The sequence below is a fragment of the Budorcas taxicolor genome, chromosome 9 (genome assembly GCF_023091745.1).
Source record: "Budorcas taxicolor isolate Tak-1 chromosome 9, Takin1.1, whole genome shotgun sequence".
In the NCBI taxonomy this organism is placed as follows: Eukaryota; Metazoa; Chordata; class Mammalia; order Artiodactyla; family Bovidae; genus Budorcas; species Budorcas taxicolor.
This window is the reverse complement of record NC_068918.1, coordinates 14,457,853-14,483,121: the sequence shown is the minus strand read 5'-3', so window position 1 is coordinate 14,483,121 and position 25,269 is coordinate 14,457,853. Positions and strand designations below refer to the sequence as shown.

At 42.3% G+C, this 25,269-nt stretch overlaps 1 protein-coding gene across 1 annotated transcript in view; it reads left to right on the top strand.

Annotated features, from left to right (window-relative positions):
• The window catches only part of UBE3D (ubiquitin protein ligase E3D), a 159,919-nt gene that overhangs the window by 91,497 nt on the left and 43,153 nt on the right, over nt 1-25,269 (top strand). The window contains exon 9 of the mRNA XM_052645928.1: nt 2,232-2,370. Within this exon, the coding sequence (XP_052501888.1) occupies nt 2,232-2,370 (139 nt within the window). The remainder of the gene's footprint in view (nt 1-2,231; nt 2,371-25,269) is intronic.

The following is a 25,269-nucleotide window of genomic DNA, read 5'->3' as shown; positions in this document are numbered from 1 at the left end:
ATGTTCTCTGATTGGCAGGAGCCTTAACTCTGAGCTACCGCAGCCCCGGTCCATGTGGCGGTGTTCCCTTCATCTTGGGACACCCTTACAGGAGGAGCCGGGTTAAGGTTTGCAGATTAGTCCCCAAGGGACATTCCTGCTCCAAGGCAGTTACTTGTTGAGGCAAGAGATCCAATTCAGAAAAAGCAAAGACCCTTTCAAGAAACTTAAAAAAATTTCAGGATGAAAATAGCTGTAGTAACGACCTATTGTGGGTGATGGGCCAGGGGGTATAGATTCTGAAAACTTAAGTTGTTTATTGAAGATACAATAAAAGTGAACCATTGCTATTGCTTTTAGCCAGCAAAAAGTCAATACTTGGGTGTGTCTGAGGAAAAACAACACTAATCTTTATTTCCACACTAGCTGCAGAATTAGAGAAATCCACAGGCCGTGGTTTCCGTGTCTGATTTAGGATCAATCCTAGATGTAGACACATCCCAGGTAAGAATGCAAGGAAGGTGGTGGTGAAGTGTTGTAATAGGTACAAGTATGGAGTGAAGCAAGTAGTTAATTCTCATAAGGGAAAAAGGAGGACGTCCCCAAGGAAGTGATCCCTAAGTGGATCTTGCAGGATGGACAGAAGTTCACCAGGAAAGATAGCAACCTTCCAGGTTCAGAAGACTGTATGAGCAAGACACGGGGTGTGTAGTATAAATCAGTTCAGGGAATGAAAAGGAACAGTGTGGTCTGTGGGGCCTAAGGAGGGTGGAGGAGAGGTTGAGCTGCAAGCCACTGCACTAGTATGACATCGGGCTTTTACCTGAGACAGCAAGATTTTTATTTCCCGTGAAATATTGGGTATGTTATATGATTAGTAAAAGTGGAAAGAATAACACAGCCGTTAAATATGAAACAGTAATTTTTAAAACACAGAAAAGGCACTCAGCTTGCTGAAGCTAAGCCATTTTTTAGGAAAGTGGACAGTGTCATATTCCAGTCCTGCTAGTAGACAGATGCTTCAGAGAAGAGTTAACTCCCCACCACACATCAACAATGCATCAGCCTAATAACCTGTGGACCATATAGCTAAACCATCTGCTGTGACTTGTCACATAGAGCATTAAACCCTGTATGCCCTCAGCCACGGATGCTCTTTCAACTTCCAGAATTCACCATTGATTTCGTTAAAGGTACCATTACAGAGAGAGGTTTAGAGAAAGGCAATACATAAAGAGTGTGTGTGTGTGTGTGTAAAGAGAAATATATTTATTTAATATACACATATGTTTCTCTTTAAAAACTAAGACAGTGGTAAGAGGCACTTTGGTTAGGGGCTCAGGCAGGAAATACTTGGGTAAATAGAAGAGTTGATAAGAGTAAGACTCACGCCGTTGTTGCTGTGTTTCTCCTAATGCTTTCCTGATTTTCCCTTTGCTTAAGCACTAGATGGGGGTCCCAGATTCAAGGACCATAGAGAACACCTTCTGATTCTGAAGTTAGGAAACCAGGATCCAGAGCCAGCCATAGCGTTTTCTAAACATCTGCCTCATTTCAGACAAGTCTCTTTGCTTTTCTAGCCCTCAGTTCCCTCATGTCACCGTGGGAGGAATTTCGAGTAGGTTCTGCAGGGAGTGGCAGAGCTGCTCCGTGGGCCTCTGTGGCAGATGAAGTGAGGCCTCCTGCCGACCTTTCCCCTTCCAGCAGAGCAGCTTTGCTCTTGTTTGCATTACGAACAGGGCTTTTACAAGCTTTTTTAACAAAAGGATTCTGTCATGTTTTAAGTGTTTGAGAAAAGCAGAGCTAGATATTTCATAAGGCATATCCAGGTCAGAAACAATTTCTACATCTGGAAGATGGGATAACAGTTGTTCCACGTCATAGCATCTGGGGGTTGAACAAGATACTGCATGTGAGACAGGACGTAGAACAAAGGAAGCATTCGGTGTGTTATCTATTAGCACCCCCTGCATAGATTCCCTCACAAATGAGACTGCATTTCATATGACTCTTCACCTTTGAGTATGAGATGTTGACCTGAAAAATAATTGCCTTATTCGTTTGTTTTATATCAGAAGCACTATAAGAATGCCTTGTACCTCTTCTCTGAATTTTTAGTATAACCGTTTTATTTCTGTTTCTTGTACATTGCTCTTTCTCTCCCACAGCAGAAAGGTTTCTCCTTATATCAGATTTTTGAAATACGTCTGGCCGAATGGAATGGTGAAGTTGCACAAATCTGTGTGTTTCAGGCTCTCCAGCTTGTGGGAAAATGACGTCAGTGTACACTCCCTCACCCTGCCCTCTCCAACCTGCCTGGAGCTGCTGTTGATACTGTCGAAGAGTAATGCCACACTGCCCCCTTCCCTCCGCTGTATGAATTCCTTCCAGGTAAGGACTGCTTCCTTGAGGGTGTCATTTCTCAGTTTGACTTGTCATTGTGTTTTAAGCATCCTGACTTCCCTAAGGAGCAGCCCATGGAAAGCTACGTTTTCACATGATCTTAAACATAATGCAAGTAATTGCCTTCTCTGACTCATTATAAGTAAATGGACAAATGGAGCCTCAAAACTGATAAGGTGATTGTCAAGTAGTGGCCTAACCCATATCTCCCAAACCCCAGGATTGGTTCTCTTTATCTCCATCTTTCCTGCCTCCAAGAGAAAAGGCAAGAACATTCAGCAAAGACACTTGTGAATGCTACTTCCCTTTTCCTAGCTTTGCCCTGAAAGTGAAAGGGAAAGTGAAGTCGCTCAGTCATGTCCGACTCTTTGCGACCTGTGGACTGTAGCCCACCAAGCTCCTCTGTCCATGGGATTCTGCAGGCAAGAATACTGGAGTGGGTTGCCATTTCCTTCTCCAGGGGATCTTCCCGACCCAGGGATCGAACCCAGGTCTCCCACATTGCAGGCAGGCGCTTTAACCTCTGCACCCCCAGGGAAGCCCTAGAACAAGGATTTTCAGCCATCATTAGTGTCGTCTGCTTTTAGCTTGCAGTCACGTTGCTGAATGGAGGATTAGCAATGATCGTGTTCTACCCACTCTCTTTCCCTCTGTCCCCAGTCCTTCCCTCCTCTGAGATTTATCTGTGCTCCTGGTATTGGATGTGGTCAAACAGAACATCACATGTAGACTGACCACTAGGAAGAACCCCTCCCTGGTAGGCAGCTAGTTGTCACCAAGGTGGCATATGAGAATTCAGATGTTGACTAGTCCCTTCAGGTGTGACCCTATAGCTACCAAATATTATCAAGCTTATCTCTAACTCTCAGCAATGGAAAAATATTCCCAAGCCCTCTGATGCTGGTGAGCAGGCCACATGCATTGCTGAGAAATGAGTGAATCTGGGTGGTTGTTTCTACTTGTGAAGAGTCGCTGATGGCCCAAGGTAACTTCCAAATCAGAGGATATTACTTGGTGCATCTCTGTGTTAAAACAAGATGTGGATGTTCCTGTGAATCACAGCTCAGGAATTTAGTTAAAAATAATAATAACTGTTCCATAATAATTTGCAACTGTATTCTCCTGGAATTCTGTTACATTGATTGTCTTTGTGATTGTCTTCCTGATAACACATTTCGGACTTTGGCTGTGGCATACCTGTTTGTATTTATCGTTACCCAACCGTTAATTCCAAGTTTTTGTATTCAAGGACCATAGAGAACAGATTCCGATTTTGTAGGAGAGGAAACTGAGATATAGAGAGATGGAGTCAGTTGGCCAGAGAACAGCCAGCATGTTAGAGACAGAGCTGGACTTGCCAGGCTTGTGCTGTGATAACGGAGTGGTCTCATCTACCTTGGAATGTCCACTACACCCCTTGAAGTGTTAGTCACTCGGTCATGTTCGACTCTCTGTGACCCCGTGGACTGTAGCCCGCCAGGCTCCTCTGTCTGTGGGAATCTCCAGGCAAGAATACTGGAGTGGGTTGCTGTTCCCTTCTCTAGGGGATCTTCCCAACCCAGGGATCAAACTGGGGTTTCCCACATTGCAGGCAAATTCTTTACCGACTGAGCCACCAGGGAAGACCTAATTATGTACTCATTTATGTATAATTTATGTACACCCCTTTTATGTACTGATGTACTAATTTATAATTAAGTTGTACTAATTTATAATTATTTATTAGTATACTTCCCTGCGGGGCTTCCCAGGTGGTGCTAGCGGTAAAGAATCCGCCTGCCAATGCAGGAGACTTAAGAGATGTGGGTCCGATCCCTGGGTTGGGAAGATCCCCTGGAGAAGAAAATGACAACCCACTCCAATATTCTCACATAGAGAATCCCATGGACAGAGGAGCCTGGTGGGCTACAGTCCATGGGGTCACAGAGTCGGACATGACTGAAGCAACTTAGCACACATGCACATATACTGCCCTGAACCAGAACTGATTTGAAATTGTATGTATCAATCCATATTTCTTCTAAGTTTTGCTCCTTGGATTGAACGCTGAATAACACAGAAGTTTGCCCACAAACTTTTATGGGAGATGCAGGGAACTTAATAGTGGTTATCTTTGGGGAGCGAGGCTGGAAGACAATTATGTTTTATTTCACTCCCTCCTACACTGTTGGTTGTTTTTATATGACAGGTGAGTGGGGAGCAAAAGAGATGACTTGGACTTGAAGGATTTTACAGCCTATTGGGGAGGTAGAACAGTCATCCATGGGTGATATAAATTGAGAATCGTTTTATTACAAAGTATACTCCACACAAGTCTTAAAGAGAATAAAGGTAAAAGAGTAATCTAAGCCAGGCATGGGGGATTTGAGAGGAGGCCCAATTGTATATCTTCTACAGGAGATGGAGGAAACCCAGCTCCCTTCGAGGATCTCACCTTGAGCACACATACACACACAGGCACAAAAGCCTAGCCCACCCTAGGTACCATCAGCGTTCGCTCCTGGCACCTTTCATCACGGGAGCTCTCGCCGTCAGGATGTTAATTACTGACTGTCCCCCTTGTTAGTGACTGATTTCAGGCCATTTGCCGAATACGATTATCAGGGGCACACACGCTTTCCCAGTTTCAGTGGTACAGAGAAGCTGGGCACAGGTTCATGAACAGTGTCTGCTAAAGAGATGTTGTCCCTGCTGCTACCCCTGGAAAGACACACCAGGAACACTGCAGGAATCAACTTCCCCACGCAGGTCTTCACTCCAACATACAGGATCAGTGAACAGGGTACGATGTCTGTCAAGATTACAAAGAGATGCTCTGCTTTTTCATCTTCAAAACACCTACCTCATCATTTATTACAATGGCAAGGAACGGGGCTGCTAATGTTGCCTGCACTGAGACTTTATCTTTTCAATTGGAAACTCACTTTAGTACACTTTTTTTAGAGACCTGTGTTGGCAAGAGTTATAAAGTAGTAGGATGACCCTTGTTAAAGATACCATCGTTTCATTTTCAGTTCTCTATAACTTTCCAGGCCGCGTAAGTTACTGTGAGCAATCCTGCTTTTTCTGTAAAAATGTTATTCATTCAGTCTGCATTGCTGCCTGAGCTCTTATCGCTAGCAAATCCCAGAAGGACTGACTTATTAATTAGAGCTAATAATGTATCTGAAATTCTGACTTTTAAGTTCTTAAATTACAGTGTAATTCCCAGCCTTACAGGGATATCATTGGGTAGTTTTGTTATAATTTTCACTTCAGCCCTGGTCCAGTATCTTAATATCCTTGGTACGATGATGAGCAAACAGAATGTAGGATTTGGTTGAGAATCACTGATGTATTGCTAAGCACATATTACAGTTATATTGTTTGGGAACACATGCCCCAAGAAGAAGGATAGATTTACCATGTCAGTCCTTGCTTACAGTTGATTCCTATCACAATGAGAACAAAATCCAGACCTCCATGGGCTGGCAACATCTGTCCTGGGTCTCATCTACTCACTCCCTCTTGCTCTGTTCTAGCCACACTGGCCTTATTTCCTACTCCCTTTCCTGATCTGGTCCTGGCCTCTGGGTCTGTGCACTGACTGTTCTCTGTGCTTGCAGGAGAACACTCTGGACCAGACCTTTGCAACGCTGGGTCCCCTTGCTTTTCAGATCTCACTTCATCTGTCAGTCTCTCCCAACAGGAAGCTTCCATAAGCCTCTTTTCCTTCTCTGTCAGAGGGCAGACAGAATGAAAACCACAATCACAGAAAACTATCCAAACTGATCACATGGACCACAGCCTTGTCTAACTCAGTGAAACTATGAGCCATGCCGTGTATGGCCACCCAAGACAGACGGGTCATGGTGGAGAGTTCTCACAAAATGTGGTCCACTGGAGAAGGGAATGGCAAACCACTTCAGTATTCTTGCCTTGAGAACCCCATGAACAGTAAGAAAAGGCAAAAAGATGGAACACTGAAAGATGACCTCCCTAGGTCAGTAGGTACCCAATATGCTACTGGAAATCAGTGAAGAAATAACTCCAGAAAAAGAGACGGAGCCAAAGCAGAAACAACAACCAGTTGTGGATGTGACTGGTGATGGAAGTAAAGTCCGATGCTGTAAAGAGCAATATTGCTTAGGAACCTAGAATATTAGGTCCATGAATCAAGGTAAATTGGAAGTGGTCAAACAGGAGATGGCAAGAGTGAACATAGACATTTAAGGAATCAGTGAACTAAAATGGATTGGAATGGGAGAATTTAACTCAGGTGACCATTATATCTACTACTGTGAGCAACAGTCCCTTAGAAGAAATGGAGTAGCCATCATGGTCAACAAAAGAGTCCGAAATGCAGTAGTTGAATGCAGTCTCAAAAACGACAGAATGATCTCTGTTCGTTTCCAAAGCAAACCATTCAATATCACAATAATCCAAGTCTATGCCCCGACCAGTAATGTTGAAGAAGCTGAAGTTGAACAGTTCTATGAAGACCTACGAACCTTCTAGAACTAACACCCAAAAAAGATGTCCTTTTCATTATAGGGGACTGGAATGCAAAAGTAGGAAGTCAAGAGCTACCTGGAGTAACAGGCAACTTTGGCCTTGGATTACAAAACAAAGCAGGGCAAAGGTTAACAGAGTTTTGCCAAGAGAATGCGCTGGTCACAGCAAACACCCTCTTCCAACAACACAAGAGAAGACTCTACACATGGACATCACCAGATGGTCAACACCGAAATCAGATTGATTATATTCTTTGCAGCCAAAGATGGAGAAACTCTATATATAGTCAGCAAAAACAAGACCAGGAGCAGACTCAGATCATGTGTGGCTCAGATCATGAACTCCTTGTTGCCAATATTGGCAACAAGTCAATTTAAGTCAAATATTGAGTTAAATTGAAGAAAGTAAGGAAAACCACCAGATCATTCAGATATGACCTAAATCAAATCCCTTATGATTATACGGTAGAAGTGACAAATAGATTCTAGAGATTAGATCTGATAGAGTGCTTGAAGAACTGTGGACAGAGGTTCATGACTTTGTACAGGAGGCAGTGATCAAGGCCATCCCAAAGAAAAAAGAAATGCAAAAAGCAAAATGATTGTCTGAGGAGGCCTTACAAATAGCTGAGAAGAGAAGAGAAACTAAAGACAAAGGAGAAAAGGAAAGATATACCCATTTGAATGCAGAGTTCCAAAGAATAGCAAGGAGAGATAAGAAAGCCTTCCTCGGATATCAATGCAAAGAAATAGAGGAAAACAATAGAATGGGAAAGACTAGAGATCTCTTCAAGAAATTAGAGATACCAAGGGAACATTTCATGCAAAGATGGGCTCGATAAAGGAGAGAAATGCTATGGACCTAACAGAAGCAGAGGATATTAAGAAGAGGTGGCAAGAATACACAGAAGAACTATACAAAATAGATCTTCATGACCAAGATAATCACGATGGTGTGATCACTGACCTAGAGCCACACATCCTGGAATGAGAAGTCCAGTGAGTCTTAGGAAATACCACTATGAACAAAGCTGGTGGAGGTTATGGAATTCCAGTTGAGCTATTTCAAGTCCTAAAAGATGATGCTGTGAAAGTGCTGCACTCAATATGCCAGCAAATTTGGGAAACTCAGCAGTGGCCACAGGACTGGAAAAGGTCAGTTTTCATTCCAATCCCAAAGAAAAGCAATCCTAAAGAATGCTCAAACTACCTTCAGTTGCACTCATCTCACATGCTAGCAAAGTAATGCTCAGAGTTCTCCAAGCCAGACTTTAACAGTACATGAACCGTGAACTTCCAGAAGTTCAAACTGGATTTAGAAAAGGCAGAGGAACCAGAGATCAAATTGCCAACATCCGCTGGATCATGGAAAAAGCAAGAGAGTTCCAGAAAAACATCTACTCTGCTCTATTGACTATGCTAAAGCCTTTGACTGTGTGGATCACAAGAAACTGGGGGAAATTTTTCAAGAGATGGGAATACCAGACCACCTCACCTGCCTCCTGAGAAATCTACATGCAGGTGAAGAAGCAACAGGTAGAACTGGACATGAAACAACAGACTGGTTTAAAATCGGGAAAGGAGTAAGTCAAGGCTGCATTTTGTCACCCTACTTATTTAACTTATATGCAGAGTACATCATGTAAAATGCCGGGCTGGATGAAGCACAAGCTGGAATCGAGATTGCTGGGAAAAATATCAATAACCTCAGATTTGCAGGTGACAACACTCTTATGGCAGAATGTGAAGAAGAACTAAAGAGCCTCTTGATGAAAGGCAAAGAGGAGAGTGGAAAAGTTGACTTAAAAGTCAACATTCAGAAAACAAAGAACATGACATCCGGTCCCATCACTTCAAAAAGATGAGGCAAATAGATAAGGAAACAATGGAAACAGTGGCTGACTTTATTTTTGGGGGCTCCAAAATCACTGCAGATGGTGACAGCACCCATGAAATTAAAAGATGCTAGCTCCTTGGAAGAAAAGCTATGATCCACCTAGACAGCATATTAAAAAGCAGAGACATTACTTTGTTGACAAAGGTCCATCTAGTCACTGCTATGCTATTCCAGTAGTCATGTATGGATGTGAGAGTTGGACCATAAGGAAAGCTGAGCGCCAAAGAATTGATGCTTTTGAACTGTGGTATTGGAGAAGACTCTTGAGAGTCCCTTGGACTGCAAGGAAATCCAACCAGTCCATCCTAAAGGAAATTGGTCCTAAAGCTTCAGCATCAGTCCTTCCAATGAATATTAGGACCAATTTCCTTTAGGATGGACTGGTTGGATCTCATTCATTGGAAGGACTGATGCTGAAGCTGAAACTCCAATCCTTTGGCCAGCTAATATGAAGAACTGACTCACTGGAAAAGACCCTGATGCTGGGAAAGGTTGAAGGCGGGAGCAGAATGGGACAATGGACGGTGAGATGGTTGGATGGCATCACTGACTCAATGGGCATGAGTTTGAGTAAACTCTGGGAGTTGGTGATGAGCAGGGAAATCTGACATGCTGCCGTCCATGGGTTCGCAGAGTCGGACACAACTGAGTGACTGAACTGAACTGAACTCATCTGTCTCCTCCCACAAGAGACCCAACCTAACCCCACCCCATCCGCCCACTGAATTCCCATCTCCTCGTCACTTTTATTGTATAACCTCACTTTGTTTTATTTTCTTCATGGCCCTTTTCACTGTTTGGTGTGCTTTTTCAGTTTGTTTGCTTGTCTTTTCTCCTCTACTAAAATACGTGTCGAATGGGAATAGGGAGAATGTTTCGGCTCATTGTTCCATCAACAGAACTTAGAAGTTTGCTTGCATGTAGGAAGCATTCAATAAATTTTGGTTGGCTTGCTAGAGATGGGTGGATGGATTCACAAGTAAAATTCAAAGCGGTGTAGCCATCTGACATTCTAGAAAATTCCAAAAGACTGAACTAGGAGAAAGCAGAGGTGTGGACAGGACACCCTCGGGGCAGAAGCAGCAGCTTTTGCCCTGCTGGGACAGGGTGGACTCCAGAGGTAAGGTCCAAATTTGAGATAGGTCAACAAGATTGAGCACAGATGGGTATCTGAAATAACAGCCTGGAGCTCTGTACAAACGAGGAAGATGCGAAGAAAAGTTCAGCCCTTAGGAGGAGCATGCCATATCCGAGATAAGCAGAGTAGATGACCAGTGGACAGGTCCAGGTGCCTTCTGGGCCCTGGAGACCACAAGAGGGGGAAAATTGGAGCAATACTTTGGTACAGAAACCGAGGCTGAGGGGGCTGAAGCGACTGTGGAGCAGGTAGGTGGCAGCTGCTGCTGCCACTGTAACTGCTGTCAGTTTGATTCCCTGCAGAGCGTTTCAGAGCTCTGGGGGGAGGTGACAAAATGCAGTTTCCACATTCATCTTGCAGAGCTGCAACTGGTTCGTTAACCTGAAGTCTTGCCATGGCAACTTAAAATCTGAACAAGGTCTCTGGAAGGTAGAACCATAGAGTACCCAGGTTGGATCCAGGACTGGGTAGGGGCCTTTGGGTTTAATGATTCTGTGTCTCTTTTTTAGAATCTTGGACTACTGTAGCTGGAAGGATCAACTAGTCCAATGACCTTATTTTTCTAAATAAAAAACAAGAAGGGGAAGTTGACACTGGAGACTGAAACTCTGATTCCTCTGCTAGACTTTTTGTGCTACAAGTGATTTTACCTATTCTGTTTCCCTATCCCATGGGACACAAGTTGCTTAGGATATAAGTAAGTGTCATAGAAAATGGATAGTTAATCATCAGATAATAAGCATGCAAATTATAATAGCTAATATTTATTCAGTGCTTTCTGTATTCTAGACCCTGTTCTCAGCGATCTGTACTTTTTAGCTCATTTCATTTTCATGAAAAACACCATGAGGAAGATATATTATTATTCCCATTTCACAGGCACGGAAACTGAGCCAGAGAGATTAACTTGCTCACGCTCATACAGCTGGTGAGTGGAAGAACATATGGTTCAAAGCCTGGCTGTAGACACCCATACCTCCCATTCTTAACTGCCAGATAATGTTGCGTGTTAAAAGAAGTTTGGTTAAATAAAGTTAGATTTTTTTTTTAACTTCAAGATTTTTCAGGACCTTTTCATATGTATAAGGGGCAATATGACCCTTCTAGCTGAAGAATGTAGTAAATATTTTTGAAATGTGATACCAGGAAGACTGTCCAGAGCATTTCATAGGATTAATGCTCTGAAAACACAAATGAGGAAACAGTGTCCTGCCTGATCTTGAAAGATTTGGATGACCATGACCCACACAGCACTCACATGGGCTTCATAGCCTTGTTTATCTCTGAAAGAAGCAGTGCTGCAGATTTAGCAATGGGTTGTAATAAGGCCAATGTCTCTCCCTTTAGTGACTAGGTGGCTCTCCTCCTGATCAGGGCCACCTTGCTCAGAAAGACAGAAATAAGATGTTCCTTCCGCACCTGACGGGGCACACAGGACCAGTCCAGAGCCCCAGCAGGCCCCTGGCTGAGCATTGCTTCTGGGTCAGCACCTGCTGCCCACTCTATTCAGCATTGCTGGGTATTGACAGTGATGTGGCAAAGACTCCCAGTAATAGAGGGAGCCATCTGGCGGAAGCTTCCCAAGTAATTTGGTGGTGAAAGAACCTGCCTGCCAGTGCAGGAGATGTGGGTTCAATCCTTGGGTCGGGAAGATCCCTTGGAGGAGGAAATGGCAACCCACTCCAGTATTCTTGCCTAAAAAGTCCCATGGAGAGAGGAGCCTGGCAGGCTACAGTCCGGGGGGTCACAAAGAGTCAGACATGACTGAGAGACTCAGCACACACATCCGGCTAAACTGCCTCTCTCCTAACTGATGGGTTGACTCGCACTGAGAATTCCCAAGGGAAGTCTATTGAAAGCTTATACCCAACTGAGAGGGTAGGAATGTTCCATGGCCTTGAGGGCCAAGTTGAAGAAACCCGTTCTCTTCAGTCTAGCACCTGACCTCTAACTCCAGCTCCACCCACTGCTCCAGCCCATCTAATCTGTGTGAATGAGGTTTTCAAGGGTTTAGAATTGAGGCTTCTTTTTCTTCCTCAGATGAATTGCTATATTCTACAATCATGAAGTCACTCAGTCATGTCTGACTCTTTGTGAACCCATGGACTGTAGCCCACCAGGCTCTCCATCCTTGGAATTTTCTAGGCAAGAGTACTGGAATGGGTTGCCATTGATTTCAAGTATTTTCGCAGACATTATCCTTTTTAAAATCCTCACAACAACTCCCATATCAAGGAGGCAGGAGGTAAGCAGGATAGGCAAGATCATGACAGCATGTAAATGCAGGGCTGTGTTTCACACCTAGGTCTTCTGGTTCTGAAGCTATTATGTGTTCCATCCCATGGCAGTTACATCAGAGAAAGTAGCAAATGGTCCCGTTTAATGGTCTTGGGTCTCATACCTCTTATTTTTACCATATGGCAGCAACAGTATCTTTTATTAATATCATCCTTTAGAGAACCACAGCCAGCAGCTATGGGAGTATTCTGAGCTGTATAGATCCTGGCAAATATGTTGAAATTCATCAAACTATAATTTTATGTATATACTATGTGGTTGCATAAGGCGATGAAATTATGTAGAAGAGAAGAAACAAAATAGCTTTTAATAGAGTGTGTGTGTTACCACCTGATAGGCTTGGTCAAGGGTGTTTCCTCAGCTCTTGATGGGTTTGAAATCATACACTCTTCACTGGGGAAAGGTGAAGGTTATGAAGCACCTTAACCAAGGGTCTCCTATACTATTCCAGAGCAGGAAATTCTCAGTTCATTATATTACTTGCATGTAGTTTGGTTTTAACTTTAAGAAACCCAATGATACTTAAATGTCACCCTTTCCATAATATAAAAACCATATACAGTTGACCCTTGAAAAATGTGGGATTGATCCACACAATTTCTCTTATACACAGTATATTTCAGTGGTAAATACCACAGGACTATGCAGTCTGAGGTTGGTCAAATGCGCTGATGGGAGAGGAGCTGTGGCTTCAGAGGGCCAGCTGTAAGTTATACACAAATTAACCCCCACATTGTTCAAGGGTCGACTTTATTCAGCTTCTCAACTGTTCAGAAATTAATAATTTTACATTACCATCCAGCTACTTTTTCAGTACCTGTTTTAATATCTATATCAGAACAGAGGATGAAAACAAAATAACACATAAAAATTTGGTTTAGTATGGACATTTAAAGTTGTGGTTTAAACTTAGGAACTTTTATTTAGACATATGCAGTCTCCAAGGACTCCAACAAATGGGTAGGCAGAGGCTTGAGAACTTTACAGATGAGTCGCAACAAAGGGGCTACCAAGAAGAGAAAGAGAAGTTTCTGACTCTATAACGCTTTCTTCTTGTCTGCTTTAGACACTGCACAGCATAAATGGCCTTGTCTGTCATATGCCATGTTCACATCTAGGTAAATTATAGCTATTAATATCTTTTAAGGTAATGTTTTATTAAATGATTATAAAAAGATAATCACCTTGATGATTAAAAAAGAAATTGGAAAATGCCAAAAAATGTAAATGGAATTAAAATCACCAGGCATCACCAGTACTGATAAGGTAATTCTTGTTCATGTCTCTCTCTCCATATATATATATATCTTTATATACACAGAGAAAATATATTTTAGCATAAAGTTGCCCTCACTGGAGATGCTTGGACTCTGTTGCTGGCAGTATCCTGCCTTTTCCTCTGTCGTCACTGGCATGAAGACAGCCTTCTTGGAGACTGTCAAGGACTCTCAGGGGCTTTATAAACAAGGGTCCTGTCATTAGGTAGGAATGGAGGGGAGGGAGGCTGGAAGCCACCCCAGATATCCTAACGTTGCTGCAGATGGAGTCAGGAGGCAGGCAGACCCTCATCAAGATAGCAGCCACTTGTTGGATGAAAGTTCCTCTGGGGGTCCACATGCATCTCCTAGAAATTCGAGAGGGTACAGCTTGACACCCTCAGGTCCCGAGGTGTGACCATCTTTCTTTCCTGCTGACATTTTTCTCCTCAGTGGGCAGAGATAATCCCGAGTTGAGTGTCATTCGTTATATTTAGGGAATCCAGGCTCAAAGGTAGTGATTACTGCTCTGGCTATTTTCAGTCTGTCTCCTTAAAACAGTCTTCTGAGACGTGCCTCAGCAGTTTGGATGTGGAAAGGATGTTGCCTTATCCCTCCTTTCTGCCCCTCAGGGCATGCTGTGGTTTGGGGAAATAAGCAGGAATCCTTAGACTGATACAGTTCTCTAATTTAAATGCTGCCTCCTCTGTCTCCTCTCATACTGGCTGTTTGGCCACATTCTAGGGAAAATGGAGGGGCCCAGCAGCAGCCTGGAGGCTTCCCAGGGGTTCAGCCAGCCCACTGGTCTTCCAGCTGCTACAGTGAGTCTTTCAGGCAGCTGCTGCCTGCACCAGTATTTCCTACCACACACCCTGCTCCCTCCCTTCCAAAGATCTGGACTTGTAGGCAAAGTGGGACAGTGTTTGGTCCTCCCATAGTCTCACCTCATGGCCTTTACTCCAATTAACTGCCACTTGGTAGGGGAGCCTGGTGGGGCCGGGTACCCTGACTTGGGCCTTATTGAGAGAAGTGTAGCCCAGAAAGTCAGTCACTCTGTCTCTTGTTTGCTTGTTTTTAATAACTTTCCCCCATCCCTTGACTTTGATGGGAAAACTACATCCTGATGATAGAAATATTTGGTATGTTTTTCATTAGCAAAGCAATACTTGTTTGCAATTTTAGCATAAAAATATAGAAATTTCAAATTAAATCAGTTCAGTCCTTCAGGGCCTGGCTGGGGGATAAGACCTGGAAGGGCCTGGGAATCTCTGTGATTGGAGGGCACTCACTGTTTTGGGCTGAGTCTCTCTGAAGTGGGCCTGGGGAGGCCTGGAGGGCAGATGGAATTCAACTAATTCTCCAATGAAGGGATTATGAATGGTTTTTGTTCTAAAGAAGCTGGTTCCAGCTAAAGAAGCTGAAGTTGAATGCCTCTATGAAGACCTACATGACCTTCTAGAACTAACACCCCAAAAAGATGTCCTTTTCATTATAGGGGACTGGAATGCAAAAGTAGAAAGTCAAGAAATACCTGGAGTAACAGGCAGATTTGGCCTTGGAATACAGAATGAAGCAAGGCAAAGGCTAACAGTTTTGCCAAGAGAACACACGGGTCATAGCAAAAACCCTTTTCCAACAAGACAAGACTCTGCATATGAACATCACCAGATGGTCAAGACCAAAATCAGATTGATTATATTATTTGCAGCCAAAGATGGAGAAGCTCTATGCAGTCAGCAAAAACAAGACTGGGAACTGACTGTGGCTCAGATCATGAACTCCTTATTGTCAAATTCAGACTTAAATTGAAGAAAGTAGGGAAAACCACCAGACCATTCAGTATGACCTAAATCAAATCCCTTACGATTATATAGTGGGAGTGAGAAACAGATTTAAGAGACTACATCTGATAGAGTGCCTGATGAACTATGGATGAAGGTTCATGACATTGTACAGGAGGCGATGATCAAGACAATCTCCAAGAAAAAGAAATGCAAAAAGGCAAAATGGTTGAGGAGGCCTTACAAATAGCTGAGAAAAAAAGCTAAATGCAAAGGAGAAAAGGAAAGATATAGCCATTTGAATGCAGAGTTCCAAAAAATAGCAAGGAGAGATAAGAGAGCCTTCCTCAGAGATCAGTGCAAAGAAGTAGAGGAAAACAATAAAATGGGAAAGACTAAAGATCTCTTCAAGATAATTAAAGATATCAAGAGAACATTTCATGCAAAGATTGGCCAAAAAAGGACAAAAATGGTATGGACCTAACAGAAGCAGAAGATATTAAGAAGAGGTGGCAAGAATACACAGAAGAACTATACAGAAAAGATCTTCATGATGGTGTGATCACTCACCTAGAGTCAGACATTCTGGAATGCAAAGTCAAGTGGGCCTTAGGAAGCATCACTATGAACAAAGCTAGTGGAGGTGATGGAATTCCAGTTGAGCTATTTCAAATCCTAAAAGGTGATGCTGTGAAAATGCTGCACTCAATATGCCAGCAAATGTGGAAAACTCAGCAGTGGCCACAGGACTGGCAAAGGTCAGTTTTCATTCCAGTCCCAAAGAAAGCCAGTGCCAAAGAATGCTCAGACTACTGCACAATTGCACTCATCTCACACGCTAGTAAAGTAATGCTCAATATTCTCCAAGCCAGGCATCAACAGTACTTGAACTGTGAACTTCCAGATGTTCAAGCTGGATATAGAAAAGGTAAAGGAACCAGAGATCAAATTGCCAACATCTGTTGGATCATTGAAAAAACAAGAGAGTTCCAGAGAAATATCTACTTCTGCTTTATTGACTATGCCAAAGCCTTTCATTGTGTGGGTCACAGTAAACTGTGGAAAATTCTTCAAGAGATGAAAATACCAGACCACCTGACCTGCCTCCTGAGAAATCTGTATGCAGGTCAAGAAGCAACAATTAGAACTGGACATGGAAAAACAGACTGGTTCCAAGTCAGGAAAGGGGTACGTCAAGGCTGCATATTGTCACCCTGTTTATTTAACTTATATGCAGAGTACATCATGAGAAATGCTGGACTGGATGAAGCACAAGCTGAAATCAAGATTGCCAGGAGAAAGATCAATAACCTCAGATATGCAATGACACCACCCTTATGGCAGAAAGTGAAGAAGTAGTAAAGAGGCTCTTGATGAAAGTGAAAGAGGAGTGTGAAAAAGCTGGCTTAAAACTCAACTTTCAGAAAACTAACATCGTGGCATCTGGTCCCATCACTTCATGGCAAATAGATGGGAAAACAATGGAAACAGTGACAGACTAATTTTGGGGGCTCCAAAATCACTGGATGGTGACTGCAGCCATGAAATTAAAAGGCACTAGCTCTTTGGAAGAAAAGCTATGATCAACCTAGACAGCATATTAAAAAGCAGAGACATTACTTTGCCAACAAAGGTCTGTCTAGTCAAAGTCATGGTTTTTCCAGTAGTCATGTATGGGTGTGAGAGTCTGACTATAAAGAAAGCTGAGTGCCAAAGAACTGATGCTTTTGACCTGTGGTGTTGGAGAAGACTCTTGAGAGTCCCTTAGACATCAAGGAGATCCAACCAGTCCATCCTAAAGGAAATCAGTCCTGGGTGTTCACTGGAAGGACTGATGCTAAATCTCTAATATTTCGGCCACCTGATGTAAAGAACTGACTCATTTGAAAAGACCTTGATACTGGGAAAGATTGAAGGTGGGAGAAGGGAACGACAGAGGATGAGATGGTTGGATGGCATCACCGAATCAATGGCCATGTGTTTGAGTAGACTCCACGAGTTGGTGATGGACAAGGAAGCCTGGTGTGCTGCAGTCCATGGGGTCGCAAAGAGTCAGACATGACTGAGTGACTGAACTGTACTGAAGTGAACTGGTTCTAAAATGTCAGTGTCCGTAGGAAGCTTGTTCACAATTCAGATTTCTTAGTGAGAGCCTCAGAGGTTCTGGTTCAGTAACTTGAAGGAGATCCTGGCATCTGCATTGTAACAAACATCCAAAATATCTCTGAAAAAGGCTTTCAAGAACCAAGGTGAGAAACACTTGAGTATAGTGGAATATATTCCCACTGAAGTGAGAAATGTACCGGAAGAAAACCTTTCTTTTTGATGAACACCTAGCTCAAATAGCTTATTTTACTCTTTTCTTCACTGTTTCTTGTTAATCTGCACAAGCCCCTAATGAATGAAATAAACTGAATCGTTGTCATACAATTTGTAGTTTTTTTCTTTTTCTATCTTTTTCTTCTGCTTTGATAGTTCCCTTCTGCACTGAGATGCTTGGTAGAATCCAGGTTGTCAGTTATCTTTGTGAGTCCTTCTCTGCCGTTTGTAAGCCTGGAATCTTCCCTCCGTCCGGGCCATGCAACCCTGGTAGCCTCTCCTGCTCATGGCAAGGCTGACTTCCTAGGACCCTGATGTTGGACACTCAGGGTCTAGTCTGAGATCTGCCACCACCTGGGTTTTGTGACCCTGACCTAGCCAGGTAACCTGATTTCTGGGTTTTGGGTCTTTGTACTGTGAGGGTGTTGGGTTAAAAGACTAAGTTCCATTGCAAGTAGATGCACATAGAGTCATTTTGTCTGTTCCCTGCTGTTCCTAATGTATGCACCCAGATGGAACAATATAACTTATTGTTTTATATATATATGTTATATATATATGTGTGTGTTATATATATATACATATGTTGTTCCTTAAAGGGACTAGGTTCTTATTTCTTTTGAACATATTGGAAATGTTTAACTGAAGGAAAGCACAGAGAAAGCCACATAATGTAGTTTTTTTTTTTTTCCCCTCCTCTCCAAGAGAATGGGATCTCTTGTCACAGGACCTTCCTACCAACCACAACGAAAGGTAAACAATGGGGCTAGGGTGCTGTCTGGCCCCCAGTCTTCCTGCCTGAGACACCCCGACTTACCCTTTCATCTGAAGGTGGGCAAATGCAAAACACCGTCCGGTAGACTGAGCGTCAGAGAAGAGAAAGAGAGAGAAGCCTGCGATGCTCTCTGCACAGCCTTTGATCTCTCTGCCTCTCTCCTCTTTACCCTCCTTCAGGCTACTCCTCCTTTTGGTTTCAGCTTCCGTTTCTGACTCTGGATCCTGGTCCACACTGAAATGTTTGTGGCTCAGGAATTTTCCAGCGGTTTCGCCTTTGCATTATTTTACTTGTAAGTATGGTTACTCCAAGAAAATTTTCTGAAATGTGAGCTTCTCCCCTTGCCCAGAGCTATAAACAAAGGGTCTTGGTTCTTTGCCACCAAGCATGGCTGTGTTTAATCAGATGACTTCCTGGTCTTACTTCCTTGAAGAGAGGGCTAAAAGTGTGTGTCAGCTTTTAGAAGCAGAGTGATATCAAGAGTTAAATGAATATACTTGTTTCTTCTGTGGAGGAAGCCACTGTGTTGTTTGAAGGAGCTTTTCAGGCTTTAGGAGAAAACAGTAGTCTGGGAGGGATACCAGCCTTTAAGGAAACCATGAATCTGAAGGGAAAGTCTTCTGAGCCTCCGTTGAGAACCTACCTAGTAACCACTGGTTGCTCAGTAGAGAGAAAATTTAGAACAACAGGAGGTATAGGGGACCAGGCCGGAGGAATTGTGAGGAAAAACAATGAAGTGACTTTAGGATTCTTCTGGTTCTCGCTCTTGATGACCTTACCTATGATGTAATGAGGATAATTTCTGATACAGAGGTGGAAGATGGGTCTAAGTTCTGTTCTTGCATGCTGTACCTGCAACCGGTCACTTCCCTCTGAGACTCCAGGTTTTTCATCCCATCAGCTCAAAAATCCACTGATTCTAAGTGTCAGGAGTTGAAGGATTCACAGAAGTGTGAGAGCTTGTGGATGAAGTTGCTCTAAAGAACAGAGGCTACATCCAGCCCGAGACTGGCATCGCTCTAGAGATCAGGGCGTTGCTTCCTTCTAGTGACAAGTTGAGAATGTCAGTCCCAGGGCAGTAATGACGCTGGGGCAGCAGAGAGACTTTCTGTAGCATCAGCCTGGGCTTCACGCAGTGAGCATCAGCAGTTAGTCTGCGATAATTTAAGGCAGTTTGATTAACATGTAACATACCAGAAGATGGCTGGTGTGTTGTCAGAAGCTGTAATAAGAGAACACAAAGTAAATTAAAGAATTAGCCAAGTAGTGTTTAAATGCTGCTGCCTCTTCTTGTCTCTTGAGAGCTGAATGAAGTTCTTTATAAGCAACTACATTTGTCTGCAGTCCCAATATTTCTGACGCTGCCTCTGTTGGTCTTATTGTCTCCTTCTCATTTACCTTCAATTTGACAACCATTTTCAAACTGGTTGTCATAAACATTTCAGAGAGTGTCCATCTGAACCATCAGCTGCTTTCCAACACTTCAAATTCCCCCAAATATACTGATAATTTTAGCAGAAATCAGAGCACTGCAAACAGAAGACGTGGTTCTCGGTATTTTATTTTAAATAGAGTAGTTAAACCAACTTGCGTTACTGTGATTAATAATGCAGTTGGATGCACATCCACCGTCTTCGTGGAGGAAGTGTGGAGTGCGTGTTTTATGGTTGTCATGCTTGATCGTTTCTTCTTTTTTTTTGTTTCTTGTTCTTTGTTGCCTTGAAAGTTTTCTCATCCATTTCTAAAAAATTTCCTTTGCTGGCCTGGAAGCAATAGCTTGCAGCTTTCCTCTTGTAGTGGTTGCTCTTAGAATTTTTAAACATATGAAGTGTTGTAGAGTAAAAACAAAGCTCTTCAGTATCTTTACCTTTTTCAAACAGGCAAGCACCTTATCATATTCTAACTACCTGTTAAGCACATTTCTTCCCCTTACCCCACATCTGCCCCATTGTTATTATCTACTGTTTCACTTAAAAACAAGTTAGTCATCAGTTTTAATTATTTTAATATTCATTGCATACATACACCTTAGTGACATACTTTTTGTTTTTTCTTCCCCTGACATTCCGTATCCTTCGGCATTCCTTTCACAGACCTTCTCTCTGAAATGTTTTCATTCTGTTCTTGAATGATGGTACAGAATTCTGTGCCCCTTTTCAGTGTGAAGGTCTGTCCCTCCTTGCCTTCTGCCGTCTCTTTCTGTTGATAAGACAGCCTTTGTAACATTATTGTCTGTTGCTCTGCGGATGGGGTCCATCTGTTTTCTCCTGCTGGTCTGTAAGATTCTATCTTTATGCTTGATGTACTGTAACTTTACAGTGGTGTCTTGGTGTGCATTTTTAAGAAAGTATTCTACTCAGTATTCTGAGACTACTCCAAGTGAGGACTCCTGTCTTTAGTTCTGGAAAATCACTAGCCATTATATAAAATCTCTGTGGTCTCCCCCAGCCTATCTCCTTCTATTGACATCTTATTAGACCCATGTTAGAGTCTTTCAGCCTATGCTGCTTATCTCTTAAATGTTATTTCTTGTGTGTGCATTCAGGATAAATTCCTTGCTACTAGATTGTCCGGTTTACTCATTCTGGTGTCTTCCCAACTAGAGTTTCAGTTCAGTTGATATTTTTTTCATTTCCAGGCTGTCAAGGTTTTTAGAACTGAGGTATAACTGAATATGACATTATGTTTCAGGTAGACAATATAGTGATTCAATATTTATATATACTGCAAAATGATCACCACAGTAAGTCTAGTGAACATCCATCACCATACATGGTTAACAAATTTTTTTTTCTTGAGACAAAGACTTTTAAGGTCCACTCTCTAAGCAAGTCTCAAATATATAATACAGTATTGTTAGCTATAGTAACCATGCTGTACCTTATATCCTTGTTGTTGTTTAGTTGCTGAGTTGTATCCAACTCTTTTGTGACCCCATGGACTGTAACCCACTACTTTGGCCTACCTCATCCAGCATCGAGTCCAGAACGGTAGAGCTCTCTGCTGATCCTGGGTGCACATCCACCCGCTGACCCAGTAGGCAGCCTGGCCTCTCGCCGTTGCTGCAGAGGCAGAGTCCCTGTGAATCGTAACCACCGGCAGGTGACAGCAGCAGCTTTCGTGGGTCTCCTTTCGTGAACATCACTCCACCCTGGAGCCTGACCTTGACTTCTGCCTCATAAGGCCCCTCGCTTTGGCGCTGACTCCCCACTTTGTGCTTCTGGTCCAAGAAGATGCATAGCTTGTTGAGTGTAGCTATGATTTGGAACTTTCTCTTATATTATCCATCACTGCCACATATTTGAATTCAAGACAAGGACTTTCAATGTCATCTTTGGCTCTCTGTGATATAACCTTGGTGTTTTACATCCGTGGTAGGAGAATAACAGTTACCCTTCCTGTGTGAAAGCTCTTTGTAAATAATAAAGGCGAGGTGTGGCCATTTTATAATTAATATAATTGGTATCACATTTTACCACTACTCTATTTCTGGAGTCCAGTTTTCCTTTTTGTGGGTGAGCAGCATGGTGAGGAAATGAAGTACCTTAGGTCATAATAGAATTAAATATCCCCACTTTTTTAGTTTTCTACTAAATGTTGTCAGCAGTTCAGGTCACAAATTACACAGTGGTTTCTAGAGGCAAATGGATTGTGGCTTTGTTTTTACTTTTAGCCTGGGTGAAATGGAAAGGAAATTGTGTTTAAATACAGTAGAACTAGCTCAACCATTCACTGGATTTTCCATTTTTTTCTCAACTTTATTATTTCTTTTTTAACCCAGTGATAGTATCCGAAACACAATTTGCAGTCCTATTTAGGTGCTTTAAAAATTTGTGTCAACTAATCTTGCCCTGGTATTTAAGAGTTTTTAAATTTCATCTTTCAGTTGATGATTAGTTTCATCTCATCATGTAGAAGGCTTAGAGAGTCTCACTGTGAAGATGATGCTTTTAATCAGTTTTGTAAATTATTTTGTTTGTGTCTTTCCCTCCCCCCACCAAGAAAAAAAACAAAACAAAACTCAAAATTGTGCACTGTCAGGTATTGAGAACCTGCCAGCGATGCGCCAGCCTGAGTTTGACCCTGGATACAAAACTGAAAGGTTTCTTTCTCTCCTGTTGCCGTAGTCTTGGCAACAGTAAGCTAGAGCCCCGCTCTTCTCCTTTAACGGGCCTTTCTTTTTAATCTTGTCTCCCTCTCTTTCTCCATTCTCTGATCATCCTGCGTCTAAAAATGCTCCCTGCACATTTCCATATCGTAGAAAACAGTGACAGCCACATAGTAATCAGTCTCCCAAAGTGAAAACAATAGGAAACAACTTCCAACCATGAAAATTCTACACAGAACCACACTTTTAGCATTAGCATTATTCTGGAGACAGAGAACGCCAGAACTGCAAAGTGACCGTGAGTAAATAGGGGGGAAAATAAATAAATAAATAAACAGGTTCCAGCACTTAGTTTCTTATACTTCTGGCCCATCTCCACTCTGCCACAAAGCTTTTGGTGAACCAACGCAGACTTAGAAATACTGCAGAGGAGATGGGAAAGACTAGCAAAGGTACCCACGAACTGTTTTAGAATGGCCACTATAAAGATTAAATCCAGCCTAAATTTACAAGCAGATCAGAGCATGGAATTTAGCGGAGGGATTTAAAGGGCCAGATGCAATACAGGTGCAACATTTAGAGGCAGACACATTATAAAGGGGCAGGCATGATTTAAAAGAGACATCACTTAATGGACCAGTGTTCTAAAAGTATAGCTTCTGGAGGAGAAAAAGCAAAAACAAAATAAGTACTTTTTCGAAATTAGAGTAGAAGGAGAGTATTAAAGTATGAAGGAGAAAAAGGAAATTTAGGGTTCTGTAAAAACAAGAGAATCATTCCTCTTTCCTACCACTGAAACACTGACAGAAAACCCCACTAAAGCTCTGGGCCTTTCCTGGACTGACAGGAAAGGGCATCTTTTAAGACAGGAACTTTATAAAACTTTCTAGTATCATAAAAATGAACAAAAGGAAATTCAGTAGAAGGAATTTTATAAAATCAGACAATGAAAAAATCCTAAGTATCATCTCAGGAAAATTATCCTCATAAAGCAAAACAAAAGTGTTCACACTCCACACAGAATTAAGAATTCTCAAACAAGCATTTAAGGATATGAAAAGCCACTCTATCATGACTCCAGTCTATGTCTGATGCAGGATACAGCATGCTTGGGGCTGGTGCATGGGGATGACCCATAGAGATGTTATGGGGAGGGAGGTGGGAGGGGGGTTCATGTTTGGGAATGCTTGTAAGAATTAAAGATTTTAAAATTTAAAAAAAAAAAAAAAAAACCACACACAATTGCTTGGGGAAAAAAAAAAAAAGAAAAGCCACTCTAAATCAGAAATGCAAAATGGGCAAAACCCTGGATAAATAAAGAAGGAGTTCATTGACCTCAGGAAAGAAATGAAAGAAAAAGATAACATTACTTCAGAAATGAAAAATTAATTTAAAAGTGCCCAAGTGAAAGTACTCTAATGAAAATTAATAAGAGGTTTGAAGAAAGATAGGAAAATAACCAAAGAAAGGAAGAATGACGTAAAGAAGGAAGTTAAAAAGTACCTGAAGGAGGTAGATTTTTATCCCTACCGTCTTAGGTTTTTTTGGCTGTCTTTGAGAATTAAATGTGGATGGTAACTGCAGCCATGAAATTAAAAGACACTTGCTCCTTGAAAGAAAAACTATAACAAACCTAGACAGCATATTAAAAAGCAGAGACATGACTTTGCCAACAAAAGTCCATCTGGTCAAAGCTATGGTTTTTCTAGTAGTCATATCTGGATGTGAGAGTTGGACCATAAAGAAGGCTGAGCGCTGAAGAATTGATGCTTTTGAACTGTGGTGTTGGAGAAGACTCTTGAGAGTCCCCTGGACTGCAAGGAGACCAAACCAGTTGATCCTAAAGGAAATCAGTCCTGACTATTCATTGAAAGGACTGATGCTGAAGCTGAAGCTCCAGTACTTTGGCCACTTGATGTGAAGAGCTGACTCATTAGAAACGACCCTGATGCTGGGAAGGATAGAAGGCAGAAGGAGAAGGGGATGACAGAGGACGAGATGACTAGATGGCATCACTGACTCGATGGGCATGAGTTTGAGCAAGGTCTGGGAGATGGTGAAGGACAGGGAAGCCTGGCGTGCTGCAGTCCATGGGGTCGCAGAGTCAGACAGGACTGAGTGAACAACAACAACAAAGACAGATTGAGGGGAAATGTATACAAATTTATATACATTTTCCATGGCATAAGAGCCCTCATAAGTAATGGAGAATAAAGAAATTGCAAACTCACATGCTTTAATAGTCGATTGAACAGAGAGAAGCATTTGTGGAAAAGTAACTACTGAATATGTGGAAAAGCGATAGGAAAGTAATTATTTGAATTGGGTCTGTTGGCATATAGTTCTTTCAGTCTCAACTTTCCTTGATGATATGTCCCAAGTTGAATGCTGTAGAGTGGTCCAATATGCCCCTAACTAGCTTCCCCTAATGTTAGCATCTTTTCTCTAACTCTAAAATTATTTGAAGATAAAAAGTTTTAAAATAATGGGTGTCATACCAAAAAATGAAAATAAAGATATTCTATGCAAAGTGGGAGGCTAGACCAGGGCTTATCTTTTGAGCCCTAAGAAAGGGAATGTCTTGGTACCACCTCAGGAAGAGAGGTATTAGAGGGCAGCCAGACCCCCATCTGAGGGTTCAAGACCAAGAAGTTTCAGGGATGCAATTCAGGAAGTCCTCACATATTGACATGGGCTTAGTTTCCCAAAAAATTGAGCAGCTCATACAACTCATGACGACAACAACAAGAAAACCCAATCAAGAATATGAGCAGAAGATCTAAATAGACATTTCCCCAAAGAAGACATACAGATAGCCAATA